The sequence below is a fragment of the Bombina bombina genome, chromosome 6 (assembly GCF_027579735.1).
Source record: "Bombina bombina isolate aBomBom1 chromosome 6, aBomBom1.pri, whole genome shotgun sequence".
NCBI lineage: Eukaryota > Metazoa > Chordata > Amphibia > Anura > Bombinatoridae > Bombina > Bombina bombina.
In genome coordinates this window covers 888,008,171-888,019,549 of record NC_069504.1, presented here as the reverse complement: position 1 = coordinate 888,019,549, position 11,379 = coordinate 888,008,171, and the positions used below count along the sequence as shown (strand labels likewise).

General features: G+C 38.3%; 1 protein-coding gene across 1 annotated transcript in view; it reads left to right on the top strand.

The window, feature by feature from the left end:
- DLG4 (discs large MAGUK scaffold protein 4) overlaps positions 1–10,415 on the top strand; it is a 403,179-nt gene extending 392,764 nt beyond the window's left edge. The window contains exon 21 of the mRNA XM_053718431.1: positions 9,141–10,415. Coding sequence (XP_053574406.1) covers positions 9,141–9,247 — 107 coding nt within the window. The 3' untranslated portion in view covers positions 9,248–10,415. The remainder of the gene's footprint in view (positions 1–9,140) is intronic.
- Positions 10,416–11,379: the final 964 nt, after the last annotated feature.

Sequence of the window (11,379 nt, the reverse complement as noted above, 5' to 3'; positions counted from 1 at the left end):
ACTTTGCGATTTTAATGTATTTTTGAAAATATACACTAATTTCAAATCTGATGACTGCAACACGTTCCAAAAAAGTTTGGACAGGGGCAATTTAGGACTAATAGCGATGTGAAAAGATGAAATAAAAAGGTTATGTGAAACAGACGAGGCAATTGTGTACTCATAGTATATAAGGAGCCTGCAAAATACAGATGCGTCAGCAAATAATCCAACACTTTGAGATCAACATTCCCTAAAGACAAATCGGTTGGATTTTTGGTCATTTCACCTTCTACAGTGCACAATTCAATATAATTAAAAGATTCAAGGAATCCTGTCAAATTTCGGTGTGTAAAGGGCAAGGCCGAAAACCACCTTCTGAATCCGCGTGATCTCCGATCCCTCAGACGTCACTGTCTCAAAACCCGTCAAAAGTCTGTAATGGATATCCTGACATGGGCTCAAGAATACATTGATAAACCTTTGTCAGTCAACACCATTTGCCTCTGCATCCACAGATGCAAGTTAAGGCTTTACTATGCAAAACAGAAGCCATACATCAACACTGTCCAGAAGAGCCGCCAACTTCTCTGGGCCCGGTCTCATCTGAGATGGACAGTAGCACAGTGGAATCGTGATTTGTGGGTGTGTCATTGCCCATGGCATGGGTTTACTTGCACATATGTGAGGGCACCATTAATGCAGAAAGATAGGTATACATCTTGGAGCAACATATGCTGCCATCAAGATGTCATCTTTTCCAGAGACATCGCTGCATTTTCCAGCAGGACAACGCCAAACCACAATTCAGATTACAAGTGCATGGATGCGTAAGCAGACAGTGCAGGTGCTAGCATGACCTGCCTGCAGTCCTGACCTGTCTCCGATTGAGAATGTCTGGTGCATTAGTAAGAGAAAAATAAGGCAACAAAGGCCCCATACAGTTGCGCAGCTGAAGACATGTATAATGGATGAATGGGGGAAAATTCTGCTTGCTAAACTTAACCAACTGGTGTCTTCAGTGCCCACACAGTGGTAAACAGTCGACTGTCCCAACTTTTTTGGTGTTTATTGCAGTCATCAGATTTTAAATAATTTTATATTTTCAAAAATACATTAAATTCACAAAAGTAAATCGTCAAATAATGGTGAATTGGATTTTCAAATGACTCTTTTTGTTTGTTTTTTTGGCATTTTCCATACTGTCCTAACTTTTTCAGAATTGGGGTTGTGTGTGTGTGTATGTATATGTATGTGTATGTTTGTGTATATATATGTATGTGTGTGTATATATATATATGTATGTGTGTGTATATATATATATATGTATGTGTATATATATATATATATATATATATATATATATATATGTATGTGTGTGTATATATATATGTATGTGTGTGTATATATATATATGTATGTGTGTGTATATATATATATATGTGTATGTGTGTGTATATATATATATATATATATATATATGTATGTGTGTGTATATATATATATATAAATGTGTATATATATATATATATATATATATATATATAAATATATACAGTATATGCACATACACTGTACTAAAAATGTGATATAATCCATATGAAAGAGCAACATATAAATATGCGGATTATTTTATTTCCTGAACAAATATGATGGAACAGCTGTTTAAATGTGAATTTAAACAAACAAACTAGTATCAGCTTTGAACTTTCTACTAATTTATTGCAGAGCTGTCAATCTTCCCAGATATTGCAGAATGCTTCAGCTTCCCCCTTAAAGAACATGTCCCAGTTTCCAGGGCCAAATAAAAGACTGCCTAGGCTCTGCCCATAACATGCCCAGGTTCTGTCCAACCACTCTCATGATACACCTGGCCCTATCAACACACCCCTATGGCCCCTCCCCTTCTGATATGATTCCACCCACACAAAAAAAATTCACCTTCCTGTCCCAGAAAGCCTCCAGGAAATGTTGGAAGGTATATCTTTGGTTGACAGATAATACTAAAACAGCACTGTTCTGTTGGCTAATAGCTAGTAATAAGAAGTACACAACTGATACAGCTTTTATTAGTTTAAGTTAAAATGGAAACAGCTTTTACTTTACATTTTTTATACTTGCTTTGTTCTATATTTTATTTTTGGCTACTTTAGGCCTAGATTTAGAGTTTGGCGGTAGCCGTGAAAACCAGCGTTAGAGGCTCCTAACGCTGGTTTTAGGCTACCGCCGGTATTTGGAGTCACTGAAAAAAGGGTCTAACGCTCACTTTTCAGCCGCGACTTTTCCATACCGCAGATCCCCTTACGTAAATTGCGTATCCTATCTTTTCAATGGGATCTTCCTAACTCCGGTATTTAGAGTCGTGTCTGAAGTGAGCGTTAGAAATCTAACGACAAAACTCCAGCCGCAGAAAAAAGTCAGGAGTTAAGAGCTTTTTGGGCTAACGCCGGTTCATAAAGCTCTTAACTACTGTGCCCTAAAGTACACTAACACCCATAAACTACCTATGTACCCCTAAACCGAGGTCCCCCCAGATCGCCGCCACTCGATTACATTTTTTTAACCCCTAATCTTCCGACCGCCACCTACGTTATACTTATGTACCCCTAATCTGCTGCCCCTAACACCGCCGACCCCTGTATTATATTTATTAACCCCTAACCTGCCCCCCACAACGTCGCCGCCAACTACTTACAATAATTAACCCCTAATCTGCCGACCGCAAAGCGCCGCCACCTACATTATAGCTATGTACCCCTAATCTGCTGCCCCTAACACCGCCGACCCCTATATTATATTTATTAACCCCTAATCTGCCCCCCTCAACGTCGCCTCCACCTGCCTACACTTATTAACCCCTAATCTGCCGACCGGAGCTCACCGCTACTATAATAAATGTATTAACCCCTAAAGCTAAGTCTAACCCTAACACTAACACCCCCTTAAATTAAATATAATTTTAATCTAACGAAATAAATGAAATCTTATTAAATAAATTATTCCTATTTAAAGCTAAATACTTACCTGTAAAATAAACCCCAATATAGCTACAATATAACAAATAATTATATTGTAGCTATTTTAGGATTAATTTTTTTTTTTACAGGCAACTTTGTAATTATTTTAACCAGGTACAATAGCTATTAAATAGTTAAGAACTATTTAATAGTTACCTAGTTAAAATAATAACAAAATCACCTGTAAAATAAATCCTAACCTAAGTTACAATTAAACCTAACACTACACTATCAATACATTAATTAAATAAAATACCTACAAATAACTACAATGAAATAAACTAACTAAAGTACAAAAAATAAAAAAGAACTAAGTTACAAAAAATAAAAAAATATTTACAAACATAAGAAAAATATTACAACAATTTTAAACTAATTACACCTACTCTAAGCCCCCTAATAAAATAACAAAGACCCCCAAAATAAAAAATGCCCTACCCTATTCTAAATTAATAAAGTTAAAAGCTCTTTTACCTTACCAGCCCTGAACAGGGCCCTTTGCGGGGCATGCCCCAAGAAGTTCAGCTCTTTTGCCTGTAAAAAAAAACATACAATACCCCCCCCCCAACATTACAACCCACCACCCACATACCCCTAATCTAACCCAAACCCCCCTTAAATAAACCTAACACTAAGCCCCTGAAGATCTTCCTACCTTGTCTTCACCTCACCAGGTATCGCCGATCCGTCCTGGCTCCAAAATCTTCATCCAACCCAAGCGGGGGCTGGCGATCCATCATCCGGTGGCTGAAGAGGTCCAGAAGAGGCTCCAAAGTCTTCATCCTATCCGGGAAAAAGAGGCGATCCGGACCGGCAACCATCTTGATCCAAGCGGCATCTTCTATCTTCATCCGATGACGACCGGCTCCATCCTGAAGACCTCCGACGCGGAACATCCATCCTGCCCGACGACTGAACGACGAATGACGGTTCCTTTAAATGACGTCATCCAAGATGGCGTCCCTCGAATTCCGATTGGCTGATAGGATTCTATCAGCCAATCGGAATTAAGGTAGGAATATTCTGATTGGCTGATGGAATCAGCCAATCAGAATCAAGTTCAATCCGATTGGCTGATCCAATCAGCCAATCAGATTGAGCTCACATTCTATTGGCTGTTCCGATCAGGATGGATGTTCCGCGTCGGAGGTCTTCAGGATGGAGCCGGTCGTCATCGGATGAAGATAGAAGATGCCGCTTGGATCAAGATGGTTGCCGGTCCGGATCGCCTCTTCTTCCCGGATAGGATGAAGACTTTGGAGCCTCTTCTGGACCTCTTCAGCCACCGGATGATGGATCGCCAGCCCCCGCTTGGGTTGGATGAAGATTTTGGAGCCAGGACGGATCGGTGATACCTGGTGAGGTGAAGACAAGGTAGTAAGATCTTCAGGGGCTTAGTGTTAGGTTTATTTAAGGGGGGTTTGGGTTAGATTAGGGGTATGTGGGTGGTGGGTTGTAATGTTGGGGGGGGTATTGTATGTTTTTTTTTACAGGCAAAAGAGCTGAACTTCTTGGGGCATGCCCCGCAAAGGGCCCTGTTCAGGGCTGGTAAGGTAAAAGAGCTTTTAACTTTATTAATTTAGAATAGGGTAGGGCATTTTTTATTTTGGGGGTCTTTGTTATTTTATTAGGGGGCTTAGAGTAGGTGTAATTAGTTTAAAATTGTTGTAATATTTTTCTTATGTTTGTAAATATTTTTTTATTTTTTGTAACTTAGTTCTTTTTTATTTTTTGTACTTTAGTTAGTTTATTTCATTGTAGTTATTTGTAGGTATTTTATTTAATTAATGTATTGATAGTGTAGTGTTAGGTTTAATTGTAGATAATTGTAGGTATTTTATTTAATTAATTTATTGATAGTGTAGTGTTAGGTTTAATTGTAACTTAGGTTAGGATTTATTTTACAGGTGATTTTGTTATTATTTTAACTAGGTAACTATTAAATAGTTCTTAACTATTTAATAGCTATTGTACCTGGTTAAAATAATTACAAAGTTGCCTGTAAAATAAATATTAATCCTAAAATAGCTACAATATAATTATAATTTATATTGTAGCTATATTAGGATTTATTTTACAGGTAAGTATTTAGCTTTAAATAGGAATAAGTTATTTAATAAGAGTTAATTCATTTCGTTAGATTTAAATTATATTTAATTTAGGGGGGTGTTAGTGTAAGGGTTAGACTTAGCTTTAGGGGTTAATACATTTATTATAGTAGCGGTGAGCTCCGGTCGGCAGATTAGGGGTTAATAAGTGTAGGTAGGTGGCGGCGACGTTGTGGGGGGCAGATTAGGGGTTAATAAATATAATATAGGGGTCGGCGGTGTTAGGGGCAGCAGATTAGGGGTACATAAGGATAATGTAAGTAGCGACGGTTTACGGAGCGGCAGATTAGGGGTTAATAATAATATGCAGGGGTCAGCGATAGCGGGGGCAGCAGATTAGGGGTTAATAAGTGTAAGGTTAGGGGTGTTTAGACTCGGGGTACATGTTAGGGTGTTAGGTGCAGACGTAGGAAGTGTTTCCCCATAGGAAACAATGGGGCTGCGTTAGGAGCTGAACGCGGCTTTTTTGCAGGTGTTAGGTTTTTTTTCAGCTCAAACAGCCCCATTGTTTCCTATAGGGGAATCGTGCACGAGCACGTTTTTGAGGCTGGCCGCGTCCGTAAGCAACTCTGGTATCGAGAGTTGCAGATGCGTTAAAAATGCTCTACGCTCCTTTTTTGGAGCCTAACGCAGCGATTCTGTGGACTCTCAATACCAGAGTTATTTTTATGGTGCGGCCAGAAAAAAGCCGGCGTTAGCTACGCGGGTCGTTACCGACAAAACTCTAAATCTAGCCGTAAGTGATTTAAAAAGAGATAGAAATCCCTACAAAATATAGGAGCTATTAAAATGTTGTAGGAGAGTGTGTGTGGTGTGTGTGATATGAGAGTGTGTGTGATAGGATAGTGTGTATGTGCTGTGCGTGTGTTGTATGATAGTGTGTATGTGGTGTGTGTGTGTTGTATGAGAGTGTATGTGTGTGTGGTGTGTATATTGTATGAGTGTGTGTGTGTTATTACATTTTACAATACTTTCAAGTTTGACTACAATCTGGAATAAAGTAAGCACACATTTTACTCACTGTGACAAAAATTGCAGCTTTCTTGTATATTACTTCAGAACTTTTCAGACCAAGCATTAAAATAGGGCCGTGAATGTATGTGGTTAGTATTGCACTGGGTCTTGGGGAAAAAAAGTTTTAATAACACTGTTTTAAGGGGACATTCTACAGTAAAACTAAAATGCCCAAATTCATTAGAGCATTTAATTTTTACGACACCACGGACACGAACCGCTCCAAGGTCCTGTGCAGGCTCAAAATGCCACCGGGGGTGTGAAGCTCAGGGGGTGCACACCGCAATTGCGGCCGTTTCCGCCTCACTGAAGCCAAAATTGAAAAAAATCGAAAAACGGCTGTACACTGCAGGGTAATCAAAGTTAAAAGGTAACTTTATTAGAACATAAATAAAAACATAAGGTACAAAAAGGCAGCAGAGAGGAACTTCCTTACATGTTTCGTGCCTGCACTTGGCATTTAATCATAGGAATAGTGTTTATGATTCCTCCCCTACAATTTAAAGTGACAGTATCCAATCATGATCTAGATGTTATACGTATGCAATTAAGTAAATAATGATGATGTGAACTCCACTGACTTCCAATTTGGCGACTTTATAACTAAATGAATTAAAACACTATGAGGACAGATATGGTCCTGCTAACTCTGAAGTACCATCGCCACATAGGAAGAAGTCTGAGTTCTATCCCACAAATTTCAGGGGTCAATCCATTAACCTTTACCAAAAAAGAGTCCAAAAAGATCTGTTTGACTTGGAAATTACTGTTAAGGGGAAGAAAAATAATAAGAATTCTAATCTTACCAAGGCAGAATTTACGGTCTTGCAGAAACTACAGCTCAACGATAATATTGTCGTTAGGGCCTCGGACAAAGGGGGCAACGTGGTGGTCCTTGATAGGGACTAGTACATAAATGAGGCGAATCGCCAATTATCAGATGACAAAACGTATAGAAAATTCGACAGGAACTCCTCTCAGGTGTTCAAGTCCAAACTTCTAATTATTATTGAGCAAGGTACAGACTTAGGCATATTTTCTGAGGATCAGATCACATCATTTTTCATCATGTACCCAAAACTCATAAGAGCTTGACTTCTCCCAGACCCATTATTTCTGGCATTATCTCTATGTTTGAGCCACTGTCAGAATGGGTCGACTCGGTGCTACAGCCCCTGGTAAAGAACCTTAACAGTTATTTAAGGGATTCTACACTTCTTTTGAACTATTTAGAGTATACAAAATGGTGTAACCATTACAGATGGGTAGCTGTGGACGCCACAGCCCTCTACTCTAGTATCCCTCATGTACTAGGATTAAGAGCCATTCAGTATTACCTAGATACAGCAACACAGTACTCGGTTGAATTCAAACTATTCTTTTGTGAAATTGTTGAATTTCTTCTTAAACATCATTTTTTTTGTTTAATAATAAATATTTTATACAAGTCTGCGGCACAGCGACGGGGGCAAAATTTGCCCCCTTGTTTGCCAATTTGCTTGTTGCTTGGTGGGAGTATTTATATCTTTATACCACATCTAACCCCTTTGCCAGTCAGATCGTACAATATGAGATTTATTGATGATCTCATATTTATTGTACAAGATCCTCTAGATATGTTTTGTTTCTTAGAGTATCTTAATACTAATGATCTCAACCTTAGGTTCACAGGGGAAATGCAACAACATACAGTTTGTTTTCTAGATCTAATGCTCACTGGAAATTCTGATATTGGGATCATAGTAACTGATACATATCGTAAGCCCACGGCAGGAAACACCATCTTGCATGCAAAGTCATGCCATCCACCACACCTTATATGTTCAATACCCAGGGCACAATATATACGCATGAGAAGAAACACTAATTCAGATGACAATTTCTTCTCACAGTCCAGTGAACTTACTAATAGATTAAAACAGAGAGGGTATTCAGATAATGACCTAAACAAAGCATTTGAAAGTGTTAAATATAAGACACAACAAGAAATTATTCACAATAAGAAAGATGACAAAGACTTCTCTAAGGACATGGTAGTATTCACTACAGAGTATTCGAGACAGTTTTAAGATATTTGTGCCATCTCCATATTTTGAAGGAAGGATGAATTCCTAGGCGATATCCATCAAACATGTAAATTTGTTTCAAAGAAACCACCCACCTTAGCGACTAGACAAGCCCCAAGCATGATCAATAAGACCTGCTCCACAGGCTGTGATTGGATTGAGAAAAATGGCACACATAAATGCGGTGCTAGATCTTGCATAACTTGTGGAGTGATAAGCTAGAGTGATACCTTCTCGAGCTCTGTAACTCAGGAAATGTTTAATATTGAATTTTATGCCAATTGTAGAACTGAGTTCAATGTGTATATGTTGGAATATTCTTTCTGTTCCCTTCAATATGTTGGTCAAACGACCAGGGAATGCAGATCGCGTGTCAGAGAACACATTGGGAGATTAATCAATTAATGTTGGAAGAAATTAGTTACCAACAATAATTCATTCTAATTCAGCAGATTGAAGCATTTTATTATTACATTGGAATTTTTCAATTGAAAATAAAATGAAAACACCTGGTAAAGTCTCCATTAGAATGTTTGAAACACACAGAGGTAACCACTGCATCTGGTGCTTTTCACTGCTCATCCAGAGCACAGGGTAGACTACAGGCCATGCACCAAGCCAGTCCTGAGTCAGCAGGTAGAAATGCATGGGAGCATGTCTTTTTGTGGATGATGGAGAGCACTGGAGGTAGTGGTACCTTTAACATTTACATTGTAGCAGATATACTTTTTTTTAAAGTGGTTTAACTGTCAAGCTTTTTTGTGCTGTATTTTATGTTGGGGTTTTTTAAACACTTGTTAACATAAGTAGTTTTATTTTATGAAATAGATGAATCGGATATATTTGTGGTAGATTTTCATGGGAAGTGGGTATTGTGTTAGACACAGCTGTGTAATAACAATTTATCTTTCTCTCCCTCTCTTCTCTTTTCTCCCTTCTTGCCTTGTCCTTTCTAGCGGTGGTTGAAGGAGACAGCTTTGAAGAGGTCTATCATAAAATAAAAGGAATTATTGAGGATCTCTCAGGGCCCTATATCTGGGTTCCTTCCCGTGAGAGACTTTAAAACCTGCTTCCTCTCCATTCATCCCCATTACCAACGGAGCGCCCCATCCCCCGGAGCCATGTACTTCTTCGGGCAATAAGGCACTCTGGATATCCGGCCCCTGCACCTCGCCCCCCTTCTTGGGGTGCCTTATTACTTATTAAAGGGGCTGAGGAATTCTCTCCATACACTTTACAGCAAGAGACTGAAAGGATTGTTCTTTTGTGTGTGTCCATGTGTGTAGGAAGGGAAGTGTTTTTTTTAGAGTTTTATATATATATAAATATATATATATATATATATATATATATATATATAGATTGCTAAATATGCACCAACAAATATATATATAAATATATTACTATACACAGTATATGTCGACATATACAAGGTATATATTATATACATATTTATGGACACACACAATACATACATGCCAGAATCCTGCTGTTTCATTCTTTCCCAGCTCTTCGGGAGAGTAGTTTCCTCGTGGCCCCGCCCCTGCAGTGTGAAGTGGGTGTGGCTTCCCTTGGCCCCACCCTTTGCAGCGGGTGGGGTCTGATGTAAAAAGAGACTCTTAGTCCTGGTTTTTTATCTCTCTGTCTGCGTTTATCTTGTGCATGCGTCTTATACAGGAAGGGGGGCTGGGACTGATGGACATACACCCCATTATCCCCCCTGTCCCGTGCACACACATCCAAGAGAAGGTGGCAGAATGGACAAGAAATACCCCAGTGGGGGCAGAAGATTTATGGATGTTTTTCTAGCTTCTCTCTCCCTTCTCCCCTCTCTTATGAAAGACTAAACCTGCCAACAAAAAAATACTTGGATGGGTGAATGAACATCTACTCTTTGACTGCCAAGCGAGGGGTGTAAGGAATGTTTAACGAAAGTCTGTGTCAGGCTTTACATAATGAATAATTAAAGAGCAAGGTTTTGATGATTTGTGATAGGAAAGAGATTAAATGAATAGTGCGTGGCATTGCTCTGGCAAGAGATGTATTAAAGGAAACATTCTTTATAGTGCTGTGGGCGGGTGAGAGACAAAGAAAGACATATTTCACAGAGCTCAGGTAGGAAAGTGGTTAAGCTTAGGAAGGTGAAGGGTCAAGTGAGTGCTGTGGATATACAGTACAGTAATACAAAAATAAAACTATTTTATGTGGATAAATAAAATGTTATATATTTATCTGCTGTCTCCGTGTCTCTCTTTCCTCATCCCTGGTTTTTAGACAAAAGAAAAGGAAAGTTACAAATAGAGTGTTCATATATGTACTGTATATGATTGTATTGTATATTTATTATATTCCTATACCATTTGGTTTCATTTTAGGAGACAAAATATATTGGGTGTAAGAATGAATTGTGCTGGGAGCGATCTGGGTATTACAATGTAGGTGTATAAGTGAAAATTTTTCTTTTATAAATGTTATGTGCAGAGGGGATATTAGGTCTGGTTGGATGCCCAGTTGCATTATGGTTAACAGCAGTGAGTGTCTAGGTCTAAGTAAGGTGCCCATGAGGTTTAGCGTTTTAGCTATAGGTGGTCTGGGTGATTTAGGTTTAAGTAGGGGTACAGGAGGTTTATAATTTTAGTTATAGGTGGTCTGGGTGATTTAGGTTTAAGTAGGGGTACAGGAGGTTTATAATTTTAGCTATAGGTGGTCTGAGTGGTTTAGGGATGAAAGGGGTGGAGGACCTGGTTATCAGCAGTAAGTGTCTAGCAGTGTTAATTTTGACGGCAAATTTCGATTTAGTCTTAGTTTTAGTCTTTTGACTAAAATGCTATTTTAGTTTTAGTCGTATTTTAGTCATCGGAATTGTTCTAGTTTTAGTCTAGTTTTAGTCTAGTTTTAGTCTACTGAATTTCCAGTAGATTTTAGTTGACTAAAATCTAAGGGGTTTAGTTAAAGTTTAATGCATTATTTAAGCATTTCTCTATAATTTCCAAACTCATGTTATTATTTATGATATTAAGGTTTAAACATGCAATACAGACACAGATTTAGCCGTTCTAATATATATAGTCTTTATTTAACTTAAAATTAAATAAAACCAAGTTTCATAAACAAACATAAGTGCAACTTTAAAATATAACAAAACAAACTGTAAACGTTATTGGCTGTAACACCATTGCACATATTACCTAATAT